The sequence below is a fragment of the Balaenoptera acutorostrata genome, chromosome 8 (assembly GCF_949987535.1).
Source record: "Balaenoptera acutorostrata chromosome 8, mBalAcu1.1, whole genome shotgun sequence".
Lineage (NCBI taxonomy): Eukaryota > Metazoa > Chordata > Mammalia > Artiodactyla > Balaenopteridae > Balaenoptera > Balaenoptera acutorostrata.
Window position 1 is genome coordinate 35,103,920 of NC_080071.1, and position 22,225 is coordinate 35,126,144.

General features: G+C 34.0%; 1 protein-coding gene across 2 annotated transcripts in view; it reads left to right on the top strand.

The window, feature by feature from the left end:
* SCRN3 (secernin 3) overlaps window positions 1–22,225 on the top strand; it is a 35,808-nt gene that overhangs the window by 1,358 nt on the left and 12,225 nt on the right. The window contains exons 2-5 of one of the 2 annotated variants that reach the window (XM_007183297.2): window positions 636–805; window positions 2,907–3,088; window positions 3,724–3,923; window positions 6,605–6,817. In XM_007183297.2, the coding sequence (XP_007183359.2) occupies window positions 647–805; window positions 2,907–3,088; window positions 3,724–3,923; window positions 6,605–6,817 (754 nt within the window). In that variant the 5' untranslated portion in view covers window positions 636–646. The remainder of the gene's footprint in view (window positions 1–635; window positions 806–2,906; window positions 3,089–3,723; window positions 3,924–6,604; window positions 6,818–22,225) is intronic. The other variant, XM_007183298.2, reaches the window with a different exon arrangement.

Sequence of the window (22,225 nt, forward strand, 5' to 3'; positions counted from 1 at the left end):
AAATTATACAATCAGGATTCACAAGTTGAATGTGAACGTCTTCCTGGAAATAACAACAATTTGGAATTTTATTGACATGTTTTTGTATTTGTCCGATTCAGTGAGTCTGTTTCAAAATTTCAGTCTTATTAGTATTGTAACCAGTTCAAAAGAGACCCCTTCTTCCCGCCTTTGAGGAAACACTGGGTATATAATACTGTGACTTTTCCATAAGTTCCAGTGATGAGAATACAAAGATTAATAAGACATACTCTCAGCTCTCAAGGATCTCACTGTCCACTAAGAAGACATATATACACAAATATGGTCTTCATAACAGTAGAGCTAGGTACAGGTGTTCCCAAATATGGAAATAGTGAAAGGAGATTCAAGGAAGACTTCAGGAGAGAAAGAGCTTAGAGAGTAAATTTGACCTATAAACTAGAAGAAGGTACTTGTCATTCCTATTTTCTTACTAAATCTTGTACTAGATTGATTCCCAAGTCATTTTCTTACTGATATGAAATTTGAAACTTTAATGAGTATCCTATGTTAGATATGGCAGTAATATCCCCTGGTCATCAAGTAAAACTCTTTGTTTTGTATATACTAAAAATGCTTTTCTTTTTATTTTGTATCTTCCATATGATTTTTAGTTTTTTAAAAAATGGAACCTTGTTCCTGTGACACTTTTGTGGCACTACCTCCAGCAACAGTTATTAACAGGATTATTTTTGGAAAAAATTCAGATAGACCCTGTGATGAAGTACAGGAGGTAGTTTATTTTCCTGCTGCAGTTCATGACAACCTGAAGGAACATCTTAAGGTAGGTGAAATGCATGTTTTGTTAGCAATATTTTTCTTTAAAAATATCATAAACAGGTTTTTAAAAATCATTAGCTAGCCATTTGGCAGAGGCTATAGAAGTTAAAAATTTAAGAATTTAAATTTGAAAAATAATTTGAATCAGAACTAGACTTCTGGTCTTTAATTTCAATGATTTGGAGGAAGCTGAAATAACAATAATAAGAATTGTTAATTCTTTGATCAGATATTTGAATGCTTACCATATGCAAGCATGTCGAATAGGGCAAAGGGATTTAAAGCCTGCTGTCAAGACTAGTTCTGTCTTCCAGGAGCTTAGAGTCTAGTAGAGGAATAGGATGTGTATGTAACTAACTGCATTGTAAAAAAGGATGGTTTAAATGCTAAATTTAAGTAAGGGCAGCAAGTTGTGACATCAGTGGAGAAGCAAGTAATTCAGACTAGGAATTAAGGAAGGCTTCACCAAGAGTTGGGGTTTCAGCTGGAGTTTGATGGGCAAAAAGGATTCTGATTGGTGTAGAATAGGAAAAGTCATTCCAGATTCTGGAAGTAACAATTTTATCATCAAAAAAGGTTTTTTGATCCAGTGGTAACACTGTCAACACTATGCAATTTATGCAGTCATTTGATAGTATACAGGTCAATTAAAGGATCCTTTAAATTTTTTATTTAAAAAATCCATTTAGCATGGAACTTAAAGTAAAAATTTCATACTATGCTTTTATTCCTAAGTTATATATTTTTTAGATTCCTTTTTATTGATATTCTAATACCAAAATATATTAAATATTAGACATTTTATGTATACAGTTGTTCCTCCACATCCGTGGGGGATTGGTTCCAGGAGCCCCTAGGATATCAAAATCCTTTGATGCTTAAGTCCCTTATATAAAATAGCATATAAATGCGTATAACCTATGCATATCCTCCCGTAAACTTTAAATTTTCTCTAGATTATTTATAGTACAATGTGAATGGTATGTAAATAGTTGTAAATACAATGTAAATGCTGTCTAAATAGTTGCCAGCAAGTGTCAAATTCAAGTTTTGCTTTTTGGAACTTTCTGGAATGTTTTTTTTTCCTGAATAGTTTCAATCTGTGTTTGGTTGAATCTGTGGACGTGGAACCTGTGTGTGTGGAGGACTGACTTTACTAGGCCAATTTTTTTCTTTTGCTGAGATTATTTATTCATCTTGGGTCCATTTCTTTTTTAAATTATTTTTTATTTATTTGGTTGCACCGGGTCTTAGTTGCGGTAGGCAGGCTCCTTAGTTGCAGCTCATCAGCTCCTTAGTTGAGGCACGTGGGCACCTTAGTTTTGGCGTGCAAACTCTTAGTTGCGGCGTGCGAACTCTTAGTTGCGGCATGCATGTGGGATCTAGTTCCCTGACCAGGGATCGAACCCAGGCCCCCTGTACTGGGAGCATGGAGTCTTATACACTGCGCCACCAGGGAAGTCCCTTGGATCCATTTGTATTTTATCTCTTCATATTTAAGTCTCACCTATCCTCTAAGCCAGTGGTTCTCATTCTTTTCACTGCTGTGGACATATTCGGTGATTCCCACATGTGACATGGGCATCTATGTATTTAAGGGCTACCATATGGAACTTACATCACTAATCAAGAAACACAGGACATTGAGTTTGAGATCTGTTTCCTTACACTTCAACTCAGATACATCTTTCTCTACAAAATGTTTCAAGATTCCACAACTAGAAACTATCCCTTTCCTGAGCTTCCATTAGCACCCCATCTTCACTTTTCTTCATAGTCTTTATACTTTATATTTCATTGTATCTTAGGTAATGTAGAAGTCTTAGTTTCTTGACAGCAAGATCCGCATCTGATTCATCTTTGAAACCAATATGTCTCTTAGCAGAGTGCTTTATCGTAGGAGATGCTTAGCAAATATCTGCATGAATAAATGCTCTAGGGACAATTCTGAATATGTTTTAAGTGTAATGCCTCTATTATTGAAATTTTCAATTTAGTTATAATCTCCTTCATAATCGTCACGTCTTCTGATGGATTTTAAGATTCTAGACTTCGATAACTTTTCTTTTTTGGTTTTATTGTTGTTTCTATGACTTTCTTTACAGTGTACTTACATAGAAATTGATCAAGTTCCTGAAACATATGCTATTGTCCTTAGTCGCCCAGCTTGGTTATGGGGGGCAGAAATGGGAGCCAATGAGCATGGAGTTTGCATTGGGAATGAAGCTGTATGGGGAAGAGAAGAAGTTTGTGATGAAGAGGCACTACTGGGCATGGACCTTGTCAGGTTATTTTTTTGTTATATTTTTGCACTGTAGAACTTGTCTAAATTTAAGATTTGTAACTCTTAACATGTTTTATCTTCCCTTTTTTTTCATTTTATGGACTTTGATACTTTATAGTTTGTGTTAAAAATGCTTCAGAATGCAGGCATGCAATTTCAAGACTCTCAAATATCATTAATTAGGAGAAGGGAAGGAGTTGAAAATTATGATTCATTGGAAGTACCTAACTTACTTTATCAACTGTAACTAATTCTCACAGTCACCTTATGGGATATTATTATTATCCTAATTTTACAGATGAGATACCTAAGGTTCAGAGATAAAGTGATTTGCCAATAAACTACCAAGTTGTAATTTGAACGATGATCTTTTTGACTCCAAATCTTTGTTTTCATGAGTCCAAACTGACTTCGCTACTTCACAAGGAATAGTTTAGACTCCAAATCTTTGTTTTCATGCTTCCAAACCGACTTCACTACTTCACAAGGAATAGTTTAGAAGTTGGATTTCAGTGTATCTGTTAACTTGAAAGGATTTTTACTTGGAATATAAACACAAAATCTCATGTGCATGAAATTATTTAAGAAACATAATGGAAATTTATTTTAATCTGAGAACTTTAATATTTTTATTTTAGACTTGGTCTTGAAAGAGCTGATACAGCTGAAAAAGCCCTCAATGTCATTGTTGATTTATTAGAAAAATATGGCCAGGGTGGAAATTGTTCAGAGGGCAGGATGGTATTTAGCTATCACAACAGTTTCCTGATAGCTGATAGGAATGAAGCCTGGGTTCTGGAGACTGCAGGGAAGTACTGGGCAGCAGAAAAAGTACAAGGTATGGACAACTTTTCATGATTTAATTTGTTTTACAATTAATAAAAAACCTCTTAGTTGCAGACATTGCATTTAATTGTTTTTCAAGATTTATATTCCAGTGCAATGAAGGCAAAAACTGAAGGGGAAATGAAAAAATTTGAAAGAACATACATTGAAAGAGCACTATAAAGGGCTTTCTTGAAAAAGAGGAAAAGGTGGTGTTATCTCTTTTCAATATATATGATATTAATTTCATATAACCTGTATACATTTTCTGTGCAGTAGCTCTTGGCTGTTTTATAGTACTTTTTCACTTTTTTTAAACCCCTCCCCTTTTTCACTTTTTTATGAAGTGAAACCATTTCTTTACCATTTTTTCCTGTTTTAACTTTGGGCTGAACTCAAAAATTTTATCATGTGTGGTTATGGAGGTGAGGACAGGGTAGTGTTATTGGGGATTGGTGACTGTGGGTTTAGTCGTTAGAAAGAATATATTGATACAATAGTAAAGTATAAAAATTTGATGTCATTGAGTAAATAACACAGTTGATTGTTTTAGAATGCTTTGCTTTTTTTTTTTCTTGATTTCTTTGTAACCATATATTCCTCTCATTTTTCAAGTGAGGAAATCCAGAGATATGAAATGATTTACTCAAGGCAGTGAATGAGAGACTTAGTATGTAAATCTTTCCATCCTGACTCTCAGTTCAGTATTCTTTCACTAGAGTACAACCTTGTGCTTAAGCATGATCATGTACTTCTTGTGTAATTACCTCCTGGATCTCATAGTTTTACAGGGGGGATAAGATACACATGTGAAAATATTAAATGGCAAGTGAATGACACACACACATATATGCTATGAACATTTAGAGAAAGGAAAAGTCATCGTGAGCTGGAGAAATTTGGGAAGTCTTCACGAAGGTAGCCTTGAGCTACCTTTGGAGGATTTGTATGTTATTTTTCAAAACAGGTCATTGACAGTTGTTTTGGTGGACATTTTATTTTATATTTTGCATATATGTTTATTAATACACAAAACTGAATTTAGACTCTTTTTATTATTGTGATAATTGGCCTGATTATACCATTAATTACTTTTTATTTTGTCAAGTGTGCTACATCCAAGAGAAAAACGAATTCTGTTGAAAAAGATAGCCCCACCGAGCCATCCAAAACAAACACCTTCACTGAGTCTGATTAACCAATTGTAGATTAACTTTGCCAACTTGTTTCTCTTCCTATTACTAAATTAGCCCAAGAACTAAGTAGTTTAACTGTAGGGAATTATCTACTCGATGGAAAATTCCTCTTCTCTGTCTTTGATTCTATCATGACTTAAGTCTATTTTTGTAGTAAGAATATCCCAAGTATGATTTCATTAGAGTAATTAAATTGATTTCTACTTGGCAGACTATCATTCTAAATCTGTTGTAAAATGTTATTAATTTTCATTTATCATGATCTATTTCATTTATTCTGATCTGTTTAGAACAGACTTTTATTGTTTCTTCTGTTTTGTATTTTAGTTGAAAATTTTGTTATAACTTAGTGCCATGATATTTTTAGAAGCCTTATATTTCTGTTCTAAACTTACTTATGACTATTTTTTAAACAGTAATTCATATAAAAGACTAATATCTAGAATATATAAAGAACTGTCAAAACTCAACAGTAAAAAGACAAATGACACGAAGAGACATTTCACCTATAAGGATATACACATGTCACAAAAGCACATGAAATGATGTTCAACGTCATTAGCCATTAGGGAAATGCAAACTAAAACCACAATGAGATACCACTCTACCTCTATCAGAATGGCTAAAAATTTTTAAATGACACTCCCAAATGCTAGTGAGAATGTGAAGGATGGTACACTGCTAATAAGAATGTACAGTCACTCTGGAAAACAGTTTGGCAGTTAAAAAAAAACCTTAATATGCAACTATTATACAGTGCAGCAATTGCAAGCTTATGCATTTATCCCAGAGAAATAAAACTTAAATGCACACAAAAACCTGTACATGAATTTTTAGAGCAGCTTTTCCCATGATACCAAAAACTGGAAACAACCTAGCTGTCCTTTAACTTGTGAATGTTTAAACAAACCATAGAATGTCTATAACATGGAATACTAGTCAGCAATAAAAAGGAATGAATTGTTGATACATACAATAACCTGGAATAATCTTTAGGGAATTAAACTGAGTAAAAAAAGCCTACAGATTGTATATTGTATGATTCCATTTATATGATTTTCTTGAAATGACAATTATAAAAATGGATAATAGATGGTTGCCTGGGGTTAATGAAGCGGTGGGCGTGGGAGACAAGTGGGTGTGGCTATAAAAGGGCAACACGAGTGATCCTTGTGATATTCTGTACCTTGACTGTATAAATACCAGTATTTTGGTTGTGATATTATACAAGATGTTACCATTTGGGGAGATGGTGTAAAGGTGCATAGCTCTCTCTTTAATTCTTACAACTGCATGTGAATCCATAATTACCTCAAAATAAAAAGTTTAATTTAAAAAAATAATTTATCTATTTGAGTATGTAATAAATAGATGCACATGGTACATTTAGAAGCCTATATTTACATTGAAATAATGATTAAGAATCATAATGTACAGAGATAGATATATTAGATTAAATATTACTTTTCTTCTCCCTTCCTCTCTTCTTTGAAAATAGAGGGAGTTCGTAATATTTCTAATCAGCTTTCTATAACAACCAAGATTGATCGGGAACACCCAGACATGAGAAGCTATGCTAAGCAGAAAGGTTGGTGGGATGGTAAAAAGGAGTTTGATTTTGCTGCAACATACTCTTATCTTGACACAGCCAAGATGATGATTTCTCCAGGCAGATACTGTGAAGGCTACAAGCTTCTGAATAAACATAAAGGTAATTTTAAATAATATTAGAATGAAAATGGTATTTTGTGTAAATATAATGTAGGTATAATAAAGTCTGTTTTTTGAAAAATTATTCTAAGTAAGATATAGTTTTATTAAAACTGAAAACAGGGAATTCCCTGGTGGTCCAGTGGTTGGGACTCCGTGCTTCCACTGCAGGGGGCACGGGTTCGATTCTTGGTTGGGAAACTAGGATCCCGCAGGCCGTGTGGCACAGCCAAAGGAAAAAAGAATTGAAAACATTGTGATACTGTAAGCTGTTTTTTGAGATGAGTGAAGTGCTATATAATTGTGAGACGGTAATAATTTTTTCTGAAAGACAAGTTCAGATTTGCAATCCTCAAACCCTTTTTTCAGTTCTTAGTAATATTCTTGAAGCCAAATTTGGATTACTTTTCTTCTCAGAGTTCATTGGAACATGGAGATGGTTTTCTTTGACTATTGCTGCTGCTTCTTTCATTTATCTTTTGATAGTACCCTTATTGGTTATTTTCTAATTTCAAAAGTTATATCTATAACTTGCCAAGAAGACAAACTGAGCAGATATAAGAATTCTCCCTTTCCACTCTTAAACTCTAGAAATGTTGAATAAAATATTTAAACATTAAGGACATATATAGATAGGTTTAAACACAAGAAGAGGAAATCACTAGGTACCAAAAATGAAGAGAGAACCCATAGAGTCAGCAAGATTTGAGGTGTCTCTTCTCCATACAGTCCTCCTCTCTGTGTCAAAGAGGGAATTGTGGACCACGTATCATCCTTAGAGGCTAGTTTTAACATCCATGAGAATGTAGGTGCCTAGCTGAAAGACCTATTTGGGGAGCAGGAACTGGACTAGTTACTAAGATTAGTACTCTGCTCCATGCCCAGAGTCCCAGCCTGGAATTGAGCTGTCTGCTCTCCCAGGCTATGGGTCAGTACATTCTCTTGTGAGTGACTGAACTCTGAGCTACATGTATTTTGTAGACTCAGCTGAGGCTACCTGTGCTGTGTTGAGAAACAAACTGGTTTGGAACCTGCAAACCACAGGTATGCAGAATTCCAGCATACCTGTGTCTCTATGAATATATGACAAATATTCAGATTTTACTCAAATTTCCCATCCAGATGAGAAATCTGCTATAACGAATCTTCATGTAACTGCCATTAAAAACATGGACATTCAGATGAAAGGATGTAGTTTCTACATTTATTATGGATAGTTTCTATTATTATATCCTCAAGTTCATTGATCTTTTCTTCTGCATTATCTAATATGCTGTTAATCTCACCTAGTAATATTTTCATTTCAGTTATTATATTTTTCATCTCTACATGTTCTATTTGGTTCTTTTTGTATATCTCTCATTTCTCTATTCATTACCTTCATGTTTTTCTTTAAATCCTTGAGCATATTTAGCAGACAGCTGTTTTATAATAGTTGTTTTAACATCCTTGTCTTCTAACTCCATTATCTCTGTAATTCCTGCATCTGTTTCTGTTGATTTGATTTTCTTCTGGTTTTGGGTCACATATTCCTGCTTATTCATATGTTTAATAATTTTTGATTAGATGATGGACATTGCAGATTTTAATCGTTGAGTTCTGGATTTTGTTTTATTCCTTTAATGAGTATTGGACTTTGTTTTATCAGTTAATTTCATTATTTAGGGAACAGTTTCATCTCTTTTAGGCCTATTTGCTTTTCTACGGTAGCTCTAGAGTAGCTATTATACCAGGGCTAGTTTAGTCCCACTAAAGGCATGTGATCTTTCTGGGATCTCTGCTGAATGCCTTATGTATTAAATGAGATCTTCTTACTCCAGCTAGTGGGAACTCAAAATATTCCCAGCCCTGTGTTAGCTTTATGGATTTTTTAAAACCTCATAGTTTCCAATAATTGCTCTTTCCTTATAATTTGTTCTTTGTTTGGTCTTGTGGAGTTTCACCCTATGTGTGTGTGCAAATTGGTATTCAGCCAGAGGCTTAATGGACCCTCTGTACAGGTTGCTAGAAATTTTTTGAGAGATAGCTCATTCCTCTTTGGTGCTCTGCTTTGCAAATTCTACCATCCTGACCTCCCTGAACTTCCACCTCTGTTTCCTCAACTTAGAGTGATCTTTGGGCTATGTCTGGGTCTCCCTCCCTGCACTGTTGTCTGAAAATTGCCTCCAACAACACTGAGCTCCTGGAGTCAACACAATGGTAGGGCTTACTTTATTTGTTTCCTTTCTCTCAGGGATCACAGTCCTACATTACCTGTTGTCCAATATCCAAAAACAGTTTTATATATTTTGTCCAGTTTTCTGTTTGTCTACAGTAGGAGGGTAATTCTAGACCCTACTGTTCCGTCATGGTTGGAAGCAGAAGTTCTATTTACATTATACTGAGTGTTTCCTGCAGTATAGAAGAGAAATGCAATTCATATCCAGTAAGATATGTTATTATTTTGAACTGCACACAAGCACAATTACTGGACATTCATTGAGAGTTAAATAAATAGATGATTAGTGTTTACACACTTTGCATTATGCAGAAGTTCTTGGTTGATTGTTACACAGGTTTTACAAGTATTTAGTAATATTTGGGGAAATTGATTGAATTTTTAAATATGGGCTAGGAATACATTATTATTTTTTCCATTTAAAATAATGGGTTGTAGGTTCTTGCTATTCAGTGTTTATAACAGTTTAGATTCAGGTAAGGAGGCTGTATCTATTTTATTAACCACCCATACGGAAGCCTTCATTATCCATGGTCTGCCAGGACTCTACCAGAAATTCCCTTTGAAGATGATTTCACAGAAAAAAATTATAAACACATGAGCAAATACAGTACTAAAAGAGAAACAATTCATAGACCCAACAAATACAGGAAATTCACACCCAAGAACAAATAAGCTGATTTAAATTTAGCTAATGATTAAAACTTTCAAAGGTATTTGATAATGTTAAGGAATTATTATTTAAAAATTCAGATGTGGTAATTGTATTTTAGCTATATTTATAAAAAAATTCCTTTTGTATAGATACGTACTGAAGTATTATGGATGAGATGATGTGACTGGGATTTTCTTCAAAATAATTTGATGGGAGGGATTTGATAACTGTTGAAGCAGTAATGAATATTTGAGGATTCATTGTATAATTTTTCTGAACTTTTATATATTTAAAATTTTCTATAATAAAAAGTTAAAAAAATAAAATTAAAATGTTCAAAGATATAAAGGAAGGAATGGAATCCATAAAGCAAGAGTAGGAGATTATGAAAAATAAACAGATAAATTTGAAAATTCTAAAATGTGCAGAAATTCTAGAAATGAAAATTACAGTCACTGAAACAAAACCAAAATTGAACGTTGTAACAAATGTTCAAAGTTAAGCATTTGGAAAATGCAGGTAAACAAAGAGGAACAAAAATTACTCATAATAAGTACTCAGTACTCACTTAACATTTAAATATTTTTAATTGCAAAAGTAAAATGTATCATTGCTAGCAGATATTCTTTGTAGCCATAGTTCCCTTTATACATATACAGCTTATTTTTTAAAATAAAAATAGGTCAATGCTGAATATATTCTACTTTAATCCACTTTTTAGTTGATGGTATATTTGGAATATCATTCAACATCTTTAGTTATCATTCATTTGAAATGTTTTAAAATTTCCCTCGTGATTTCTTTTCTGACTTGTGGATTATTTAGAAGTGTGTTATGAATTTCCAAATATTTGGGGGTTTCCTAGATATCTTATTGTTATTGATTTCTAATTTAATTCCACTGAACTCAGAGAACATACTCTATATGACTTCAGTCCTTTAAAATTTACTGAGACTTATTTTATGGCCTGACATATGATCTATTTTGGTGTACAAGATATGCACCTTGCACTTGTTAGGTATAGAGTTTTATAAATATCAGTTAGGTCAAGATGGTTACTGGGATCATCTACATCTTCAATGATTTTTTTTTCTTGTTGTATATATTACTAAGAGAGGCGTGTGAAAATCTCCAATTATGTTTATGGAATTGTCTGTTTCTCCCTTTAATTCTGTCAGCTTTTGCTTAATATATATTAAAGCTCTGTTATTAGGTGCATACACATTTATAATTGTTTTGTCTTTCTGGTGAATTGGCCCTTTTCTTCATGAAATATTATTTCTCACTGTTAATACTGTTTGTCTTGAAGTCAACTTTAGCCCAGCTTTCTGTTTACTGTTTATATGACATATACTCACCTATCCATTTGCTTTCAAACTATCTGTATCTTTATATTTAAAGCACATTTCTTGTAAAAAAAATATGGTTTAATCTTTTTTTTTAATCATTCTGATAAGTTTTGCCTTTTACTTAGAAACTATAGTTCATTAACATTTAATGTAGGCTGGTTCTGGTTCCAGATAAGATGCTGTAAGTAAACTCTATCTCTTTTTCTGAATATAACCAAAAGCCTGGAAATATTGTATGGAACAGTTATCTGAGGACCTTTAAATGTAAAAAGGAACAGGAAATAGGAGAAAGAAACCAGAACCCAAAGTATGAATTCATCCAGCAGTGAGTTTCATGGTTTTTTTCCTTCCATATCACTTGGCCTGGTTTCAAACAGTATGATTCCTGGAACTATGCACTGGGTGTGGACAGAAAGTGGGCCCAAAATCTCATAACATAATGTTATAATCTAAATGATACAATCCAAAATTACCCAATATATGAAAACCAGGAAAATCTCAACAACTTGGAAGGGAAAGGACAATAGCTACCAACCACAAGATGGTCTAGATGTTGGGATTATCAGATGAAGACTTTATTCAGTTATTTTTTTTGATTGAAGTATAGTTGATTTACAATGTTGTGTTAATTTCTGCTGTACAGCAAAGTGATTCAGTTAAACGTATATATATATCAATATATATATATATTCTTTTTTGTATTCTTTTCCATTATGGGTTATCATAGGATATTGAATATAGTTCTCTGTGCTATATAGTAGGACCTAGTTGTTTATCCATTCTATGTATAATAGCTTACATCTGCTAACCCCAACCTCCTATTCCATCTCTCCCCCAACCTTCTCCCCCTTGACAACCACAAGTCTGTTCTCTATGTCCATGAGTCTGTTTCTGTTTCGTAGATAGGTTCATTTGTGTCATTCAAATGAAGACATTAAAGCAGCTATTTTAAGTGTGAACACTCCCAATATGAATGGGAAAGTAGAACATCTCAGCAGAGAAATAGAAGCTATAAAAAAGAACTGAATGGAAATTTTATAATTGAAAAACACAGTAACCAAAGTAAAAAATTCCTCTGATGGGCTCAATAGCAGAATGGATATGACAGAGGAAAGTATCAGTGAATTTGAAGATAGATCAGTAGAAATTATCTAATATGAACACAGGGAAAAAAGATTGAAACAAAGAAACAGAACAGAGCCTTAGGGACTGTGGGATAATACCTAAACATCTAGAGTCATAGAGTCTTAGAAGGAGAGAAGAGTGTGATGCAGAAAAGTTTGTAAATAAATAATGGTTGAAAACTTCTCAAAATGGCAAAAGACTTAAATTTACAGATTCAGGAAAGTTAGCAAACCTCAAACAAGATAAATGAAAAGAAATCCATGCCTAAATGCACAAACTGCTGAAAACCAAAGACAAAAAGCCTTAAAAGCAGCTAAAGAAAAATAACACATTATATATAGGTAAAAAATGATTTCTGTGTGTTTTTCATTATAAACCATAGATGCCTAAAGGCAGTGAAACAACATTTTTAAAGCTCTGAAAGAAAAGAATTCTGTATCTAGACAAAATATTCTTCAGGAATGAAGGTGAAATAAAAACTTCCTGACGTGGGAAAACTAAGAGACTTTGTTGCCAGTATTCCTGCTATAAAAGAAATGCTAAAGGAATTTTTTTAGATAGAAGGGAAGTGATAGCACAGCGAAACATGGAACTTCAGGGATGAAGGAAGAGCCACAGAAATGGTAAATATTGGGGTAAATATAATACCATGTTTCTCCTCTTAAGACCTTAAAAATATGTCTAACAGTTATAAGCCAAAATTACATTTCCTATAATACACATGATAATCACAGTATAAAGAGGGGAGTACATATGGTGTTAAGGTTTCTACATTGTACTTAGAGCTGTAAAATATTGATTCTAGTAAACAGATAATTTAATTACGTATATTGTAACCTTAGAGCAATATTTAAAAAGCTATGTAATAAGATACAGTAAAAAAAAAACCCAACACATGAATTAAAATGGAATACTAAGAAAATATTCAAAAAGAAGGCAGGAAAGGGGAAATGGAAGAATAAAAATAGAAGCATCAAACATAAAACAATACAATGTAGATCTAAAGTTCAACATATCTATAATTACATTAATTGTTAAATGGTCTAAACATACCAATTAAAAGATGAAGTGTGTCAGACTGAAGTAAAAAAAAAAAAACAAACCACGACTCAGCTATATGCTGTGTATGAGTGACTCACTTTAAGTAGGCGAAGGTAAAAGAATGGGAGAAGTTATAGCATGTAAACACTGATCAAAAGACAGCTGGGTTGGCTATATAAATATTAGATGAAGTAGACTTTTGAGCAAGGTACATTACCAGGGAGAGACATATCACATAATCAAAAAAGGGTCATTTCAGGGTTATTATTTTCTCCATGGTAAATGTACATGAACCTAACAACAAATCTTCAAAATATATGAAGTAAGAACTAACAGAACTGAAAGGAGAAGTAGACAGTTCCACAATTATAGGTGGAGACTGCAATGCTTCTCTCTTAGTAATGGGAAGAACCAGTGGACAGAAAATCAGCAAGGATATGAAAGAACTGAACAGTATATCAACCACTGGATCTAACTGATGATTATAGAATTCTCCACCCAACAACAGTGGAATGCACATTCTTTTCAAGTGCACATGGAACATACACTAAGTTGACCATATCCTGGATCATAAAACAAATCTTAAAAAGAGACATTAAGTTAAGTCTTTGACAATAATAAAATTATATTTGAAATCAGTTACATAAGGATATCTGGAAAATCCCCAATACTTGGAAATCACACAACACACTTTATTTTTTTTCTTTATTTTTTAAAAATTTATTATTTATTTTTGGATGCGTTGGGTCTTTGTTGCTGCGCACGGGCTTCCTCTAGTTGTGGCAAGCGGGGGCTACTCTTGGTTGCAGTGCGTGGGCTTCTCATTGCGGTGGCTTCTCGTTGTGGAGCACGGGCTCTAGGCGCGCGGGCTTCAGTAGTTGTGGCTCACAGGCTCTAGAGCACAGGCTCAACAGTTGTGGCGCACAGGCTTAGTTGCTCCGCGGCATGTGGGATCTTCCCAGACCAGGACTCGAACCCATGTCCCCTGCATTGGCAGGCAGATTCTTTTTTTTTTTTTTTAAACAACAGCTCCTGTTTATTTATTTTTTTTATTTTTATTTATTTATTTAATTCATGGCTGTGTTGGGTCTTCGTTTCTGTGCGAGGGCTTCCTCTAGTTGCGGCAAGCGGGGGCCACTCTTCATCGCGGTGCGCGGGCCTCTCACCATCGCGGCCTCTCCCGTTGCGGAGCACAGGCTCCAGACGCGCAGGCTCAGCAGTTGTGGCTCACGGGCCCAGTCGCTCCGCGGCATGTGGGATCCTCCCAGACCAGGGCTCGAACCCATGTCCCCTGCATTGGCAGGCAGATCCTCAACCACTGCGCCACCAGGGAAGCCCCAGATTCTTAACCACTGTGCCACCAGGGAAGTCCACACAAGACACTTTAAATGTATGGGTCAAAAAAGAAGTCTCAAGGGAAATTAGAAAATATTTTGAGTGGAATGAAATGAAAATGAATATACCAAAATTTATAGCATGCAGCAAAAGTAGTGTTTACAGGAAAATTTAAAGCATTAAGTGCTTAAATTAGAGAATAAGAAAGGTCTCAAATCAACAATGTAAACTTTCACCTTAATAAACCAAAAAAAAAAAAAAGAAAAGAAAGAAAAAAAAAGAAAAAAAAAATCCCAAGCAAAGAAAAGAAAGAAATAATAAAGTGCAGAAATCAGTAAAATTGAAAACAACAAAACAGTGGAGAAAATGGATCAAATTAAAAGCTGGTTCGTTGAAAAGATTAATAAATTAAAACACTCAGCTCCACAAAGGAAAAAAAAAAAAAGGAAGAAAACACAAGTTACATGTCAGGAATACAGATATTATTATAGACCCCATAGACATTAGGAGGATAATAGGGAAACACTATAAACAGCTCTAAGTGTGTTCAGTAACTTAGAGGAAATGAACCAATTCCTTGAAAGCCACCAATCACCAAAACTCACCTAGGAAGAAATATCAATAACTTTTGATTTAGCAGTTGAATTGGTTGTGTTCTGTCTGCAAAGTCTGTCTCCTGGTCAGCAGCTCAAATTCCAGTTTTGTTCTTTTATGTTTAGCTGAGCTGCTATCATTCTCCCCCACATATGCTGATTCATGAAACAGATGGAGATTTGGGCAGAGTTTTGTTTTTTTTTTTACAAAGAATTTGGGTGTTCCTCTCTGTAACTCTCTCCTTTCTGCGATTCTCCCTTCACCTTCTAGTACCGGTAGTTGGCCTCTGGTTCTTCAGGCCAGAAAGACCAAGGTTTTCTATAACTACCTGTGCCACATTGCACGGCATTGACCATGGCCTTCCCTCAGGCTAAAGCTGTAACAAAAATGGGAAATTTACTCTGTGCTTCATCCCATCTTCCAAGTGTCACCTCTCCTCCAGAATTTTCCTGCTTTTGCTCACAGTAAAGAGCCTTAGTGTATTTTGTCCCAAGTTTATAGTTATCTGAGGGAGGGTTAGTATGATAGAAGCTTACTCAGCCTAAATGAAAGTAGAACTCCTTCCCATGTTATTTAATATTCTATAACATTCTTTTACTTATAAAAATAAATATATTCACATGATTCAAAATTCAGAGGTATACAAGAGTATACAGTGAAGCCTCTCCCTTCTAACATGCCCCTGTTCAGTCCTTTTTCCTACAGGCATTTCCTTGTATATGCCTTCAGAGATGATGTATGCTTAATGAAACAAATATGTATAGGTATTCTTGTTCTCCTTTTTACAGAAATGGTAGCATGCCATACACACTCTTCTGCACATAGGTTTTCTCTAGTTACCAATATATAATGTAGATCATTCTATTTTAATATATATAGAGCTTTCTCATTTTTAACAGATGCATAGTATTCTATTATTTTGGTATATTATTTATTTCCATGTGGTTGTATTTTATCATTATATAGTAAAGATTGATTGTATGATTGATTGATTTAGTTAACAAATTCTCTGTTACTTAGGTTGTTTTTAGTTTTCCACCACTGAAAATTATACAGTATGCTTATAGCTTCTTTATTTTCACATCCATGATTATTTTCCTAGAATAATTTCCTACAAGTAGAATGTGGGGTCAAAGCGTGTGCACGTTTTAAGGCTTTTGAAACTCATTGCCAAAATGACCACTAGGAAAGTTGCGTCAATTTAAATTTCCACCAGCAATATTTGAGTGCCCATTTTCTAATATATTTACCAATATAGAATATTGTTTTTGTTCCATCTTGTTAAATTTTTAGGCAAAATTGGCATATTATTACTTTAAAATATATTTCTATTAGTGAGGTTAACCATATTCTTATGTTTATTGAAAATTTATAATTTTTAAATAACTTTCCTGTTCTTAATATATCTTTTCCCCATTTTTATATTTGGTTACTACTAACTCTTAAAAAATTACTAGTAATGTACCTTTGTCTATTCGCCTCCAAATAATTCCAGAAAAATAACTTTTATTTAGAAGATTATTGGGTGGCAGATAAATGCTAAAAGGGTCTTTCCACTAATAAAACTCTGTGACTGATTTATCTTCCTTCACTTGAAGGATAAAATGGTTCTATAAATCAATCAGAAAGCAACTACTCAGAGATAGATAAGTCAGTGATTGATACTTGCTTCTCAGGTATTCATTAAACAAATTAATTATATGTATAGCAGAAAAAAGTTTGTGACAATGTTTTTAGAATGCCTTAACATCATTGTTTTCAAAGTATTTAATATCTTATATTTTAATTTCCAGAAGAATGTCATCATTTGAAAAGTTTCCTATACAGTTTCTTAATATTAGTTTGCCATTTTGTAAGTAGGTTATTTAAACTATCTTTTTTCATATAGATACATATGTAGAAAATGCTATAATATGTTATTCTAAGGATTTTGATTTTAGGCTTACGGTTATTGTAAAAGTAGAGACAGTACTGGTTGCAGCAACACCTACTCCTATTTATTAAAAAAGTGTATCAAAGGCTAGACACTGTGCTAAGTGATTACATTATTTTCTTTAAGCAACCATGTGAAGTAGGTATTATCTTCATTTTACAAATGAGGAAGTTGTATTTGTGCTCTTCATTTATCTCCTGTATGAAACTGAAAAAAATGGACTCTCATTTGTCCTTATATTTCTCTCAGCACTTAGTTCAGTGTCTTGCACTAGTGTGTGTGTGCTTAATAAGTTTCTTTTTTTTGTTAAATTAACAAAGGATTATTAGTTGAATTGAATTAAATTGTAATTTGCAGATAGTTTAACAAAGATCACTGTTGTATGATGATGTATGATTGATGTATGTTTGATGTTGTATGATTGCTTTTCTTCTGGCAATAAACCTAAAGGCTTAGGACATAAAATTAGCAAGTATTCTTAAAAAATGAAGAATAACAACACATAATTAAGGTGGAGAGGAAAATGTCAAGAATCATAAGGTTTAGGGTGATTGGACGAAAGGAAGAAAAAAATAGAAATAATTATAAATTAATTAGCCACTGTATCATAATAATTAATTCTGTTATATTTAACTATAAAATAACTGAATTATAGATTTGAAATGCATAAAATATTATAGTAATAGATGAATCTGACATGAAACTTATTTTTCCCCTAAGTATGAAGTATAGTTCATCCAACTTTCTGTGCTTTGCCAAAAGAATAAATGTCTTTCCAGTACTTTTATAGAAAATTGTCTACTAGTACATTATGGCTAATTCTTCCTATGAGTTTTCTAGATGGAAGAGCCTACCTCTCTTCTTTACAAGTATTCCTACCTGATAGCTATTAACTGTGCTGCATGTATATGCAAATTGTATCTATATTCACTCTTGTATTTTAAATAACTAGTTTAAATTGCAGTGAAATTGTACCCTGTGTTTTGCATTCATTGTAGTGAACCCTGCCACTGCAGTGTCAGTACTTACTCAATGCTTGCTAGTGGATTACTTATAGCTATCCTACTCAAGTGATCATGTAAATCCTTCTTTCATTTTGAGAATTGTAGGTTTTGACTACAGAAAACATTTTCATAATACCTGTGTTACTGCAGTGTTATGGTTCTGACACTGTTTTCGTAAAACTTGCCATTTACAGGAATTTGTATGTGAATCATTCTAAAATCTCACTAGGTGCAGAAGCTATGTGTGTGATAGATAGGTGTGGATGGCTTTTGCTTTATTGTTTAGTTTTAATATTAAGGGTTGTTTTCAGGTATATCCTTTTTTTTTCTTCCTGCATTTTTCCAAAACTAACAAAGATATTGCTCCTGTAACAAGTTATCTATACATTATTTTTCTTGAATTTGAAGTCATAGCTATATTATGGAGAAAGTGAAAATTTGCTATTAACATAAAACAGTTGGAAGTTTGCGTGATTAACTGAGGGTGGAACATTAGACTGTCTTATATGGAAATCAATTTTATTTTAATTTGAAATGTCACAAAAATCACAATTTGGGTGCAGACTTGATGTAACCTTTTTTTCATTTAATTATTCCCATATGTCATGGGGATGGGGGGAAATTCTTGCTCTTCATGCTTTCTTTGTCTTTGTGAGTAATTTCATTTTTTATTCCTTTGCTGTCATTGTAGTAGGGTTTGGGGAGAGAGGAAAAACATACCTGTGGTCAACCAACTATGTTAAATGAAAGTTACTTGTTTCTTTAGAACTAATTTTAATGAAGTAATTAAACATTTCCATACAAAGTATCTGAAGATATCTTATCCGCTGACAGGAACTATATGTTTTGTGTTATTTTTAAAACTGTACTTGTTACAGTATGTGTCTACCACATTCATTACTGTTATTCAGAAATTGATACTACTTGAGGGTAAAAAGAGACTGATGTATTTAATAAATTGGAGGCATAAAATTGGAGTGGTTAAAAGCACAAAGCTGGATATTTGCTTTTGGTTAACAAGGAGTAACTAGTACTAGACTAACCTCTCCCCAAGAATAACTAAAAGCTGGGAAAATAAAGCCCACTGTTTGAAGGCATGGTGAACACCCAAAACAGTTAGGACATGAGGGGCCTAGATCCAGGAGATTGGGAAAAGACTATGTGCACTCTGAGAAGAGTCTGACCTTCTATGTCACAATTTCTCCTTAAAGCAGTTGCTGACTTCTAAGCAGTGCATATGTAGGATGAGACTCTGTAGGATGAGTAGTTACCAAGAGCTTAAAAAGTTAAGTAGAGATTTTGGCAGTCCCACAAGACCTTAGGGACAAAAATTGGATTTGACGAACAACCAAGAAGAAGGGGCCTGGGAAATACCCCAGGCTTTCAGTTGAAACCCCAGAAAGGCTACACTTTAGGAATAAGAACAAACAGAATAGACCAGTCTCAGCTGGATCAGTAGGTAATCTTCCTGTATTCCATCTGTTTGCCAGAAGAAAATTAAATACTCTGTGGAGGAAAATATCATGCAGTACCTCTACAGATTTTAATCTAATAGTGTCCAACATTCAATAAAAAATTATCAGACATGCCAAGAAATAGGATCAAATGATTGAAAATCAAGAGAAAGCAGATAGTAGAAACTGACCCACTGGTTATCCCCAAATTAGTTTTATCAGATATGGACTTTAAAATTAGTATGTTTTATATGTTCAAGAAAATTAGACAAAAAGATGGAGAATTTCATCAGAGAACTGAAATCTATAAAAGAGAACCAAATGGAATTAATAGAACTGTAAATTTATAATAACTGGAATTAAGAATTCAATAGATTAGTTTAACAACAGATTAGACATAGCAGAAGAAAAAAATTAGTGAACTGGAAGATCAGTAGAAAGTTCCCTGATTGAAACAGAGATAAGAGTTTGGAAAATATAGACAAGAGTGTGAGAGCCATATAGGACTCATTGAAAAGGTCTCATATATATGTAGTTGGAGTCCCAATAGGAAAGGAGAGAGAGAATATGGAGGGGCAAAAGCAAGATTTGAAGAGATACTGGCCAAGAATTTTTCCAAACTAATAAAAGTCATCAAGCCACAGTTTCAAGAAGCTCTGCAAATCCCAAGAATAAATAAAAGGAAACCACACCTGGGCACATCGTAGTGAGATTGCTGAAGGGGGAAAATAAACAGAAAATCTTAAATGCAGTCAGAGGGAAAATATATATTATCTTCAAAGGAACAACTATAAGACTGACAGATAACTTTTCAAAAGAAGGGAAAGAATCTGGAAGACTATAAGATGACATCTGTAAAGTGATGGAGAAAAATAATGACTACCAATTTAGAATTCTGTACCCACTGAAAATATCCTCCAAAAATAAAATTGAGAAAATTTGTCACTAGCCAATTGGCATTAAAAGGAATACTAAGGGTCATTCTTCAAGCAGGAAAAATGATCTTTGATAGAGGCGAGGTAAGCAGGAGTGAATGAAGAGCAACAGAAACAGTAAATACGTGCGTGAAACTAAATGAATAGTCTTTTTAAAATAATAATAATTTTATGACCAATGGCCATAGCTGCAGTGCTCAAATTCTGTTGTGCATTGAATTCATGTAGTACCAAGGTTGCGCTTCCCACAGGCTGCTCCTGGCCAATGACTGAAAGCAGCAGGGAGACTAAGGCAGGCCCATTCCTGGGGTCATTGGACTCCTCTGATGGCTGACTCTGGGTCAAAGACTCCTTGATGGCCTTGCAAAGCTTTCCTTAGGTGGCATGGCAGTCTAGGTCACTTTCACCCAACCTTTCTTCCCTCTCTAGTAAAGCCAGGTTCGGACTTCTGTCGCAGTCCAGCTTCCTCCCCATTTTCTCGCATAGGCATTTTCCCTCATAAAATCCTTGTACATTTAGTCTCATGTTGTGGCATCTGCTTCTCAGAAGACCCAGATGAACACAGTAGAATTAAATATATGAGAATAGCACTAAAAACAGGAGGCAGTAATTGGAGTTAAAGTGTTACAAGGTCCTTGCATTAACTAAGTGGTGAAGAACTAATTTAAGGCAGACTGTAGTAAGTCAAGAGAAACCTAATAAAATAATAAAAGAATATATAAGTAATTAACGGGAGAAATAGAATAATAAATACTTGGAAAATTCAAAAGAGGGCAAGAAAGGATAAAAAGGGAAAAAGAATAGCTGGCATAAATAGAAAAGTAATAATAAAATGGTTGATTCTGTCCCATGTGGAATTGCTCTTACATGGTTTCTAGCATTGATGTCATGCTTTTATTATTTTTTTTTTATTTTTATTTTTTTAAATTTATTTTATTTATTTATTGTTGGCTGTGTTGAGTCTTCATTTCTGTGCATGGACTTTCTCTAGTTGCGGCAAGCGGGGGCTACTCTTCGTTGCAATGCGCAGGCTTCTCATTGCGGTGGCTTCTCTTGTTGCAGAGCACGGGCTCTAGGCATGCAGGCTTCAGTAGTTGTGGCTCGTGGGCTCTAGAGCGCAGGCTCAGTAGTTGTGGCACATGGGCTTAGTTGCTCCGTGGCATGTGGGGTCTTCCCGGACCAGGGCTCGAACCCGTGTCCCCTGCATTGGCAGGCGGATTCTTAACCACTGCGCCACCAGGGAAGCCCCGATGTCATGCTTTTAGAATGGCCATTTCACTGTACCAGAAATGGTTATCTACATCTTATATTTATAGTTTTATTTTTAAAATTTATAATTCTTCTGGAATTATTCTAAAATAAAATATGAATTAGGATTACAGCTTTTTTTTCTCACTTCTCAAATGATTACCCAGTGATCTCAACACCATATTTTAAATGAATTATCTTTTCTGTTGATTTGAAATGCCAACCAACTTTATCAAATATTAAATTCCTAAGTAAACCCAAGTGTAAATTAGATTACTGTATTTGTCCAGTTTCATTTAGAACAGTGTAAGTATACATAATAAGTGCTCAATACTTGCTTTATGAGCCAAAGGACAATATGAATGAATTTACAGGTTTTTTTTTTAATGTGGTAGGACAAATACCTCCTCATTATTCTGCTTTTTCAGAATTTTCCTGACAATCCTTGACTGTTCATTTTTCAAGGTTAATTTTACGATCATTTTTCCAGCTTCTCCCCAAAGAATCTTTTTGAGGTT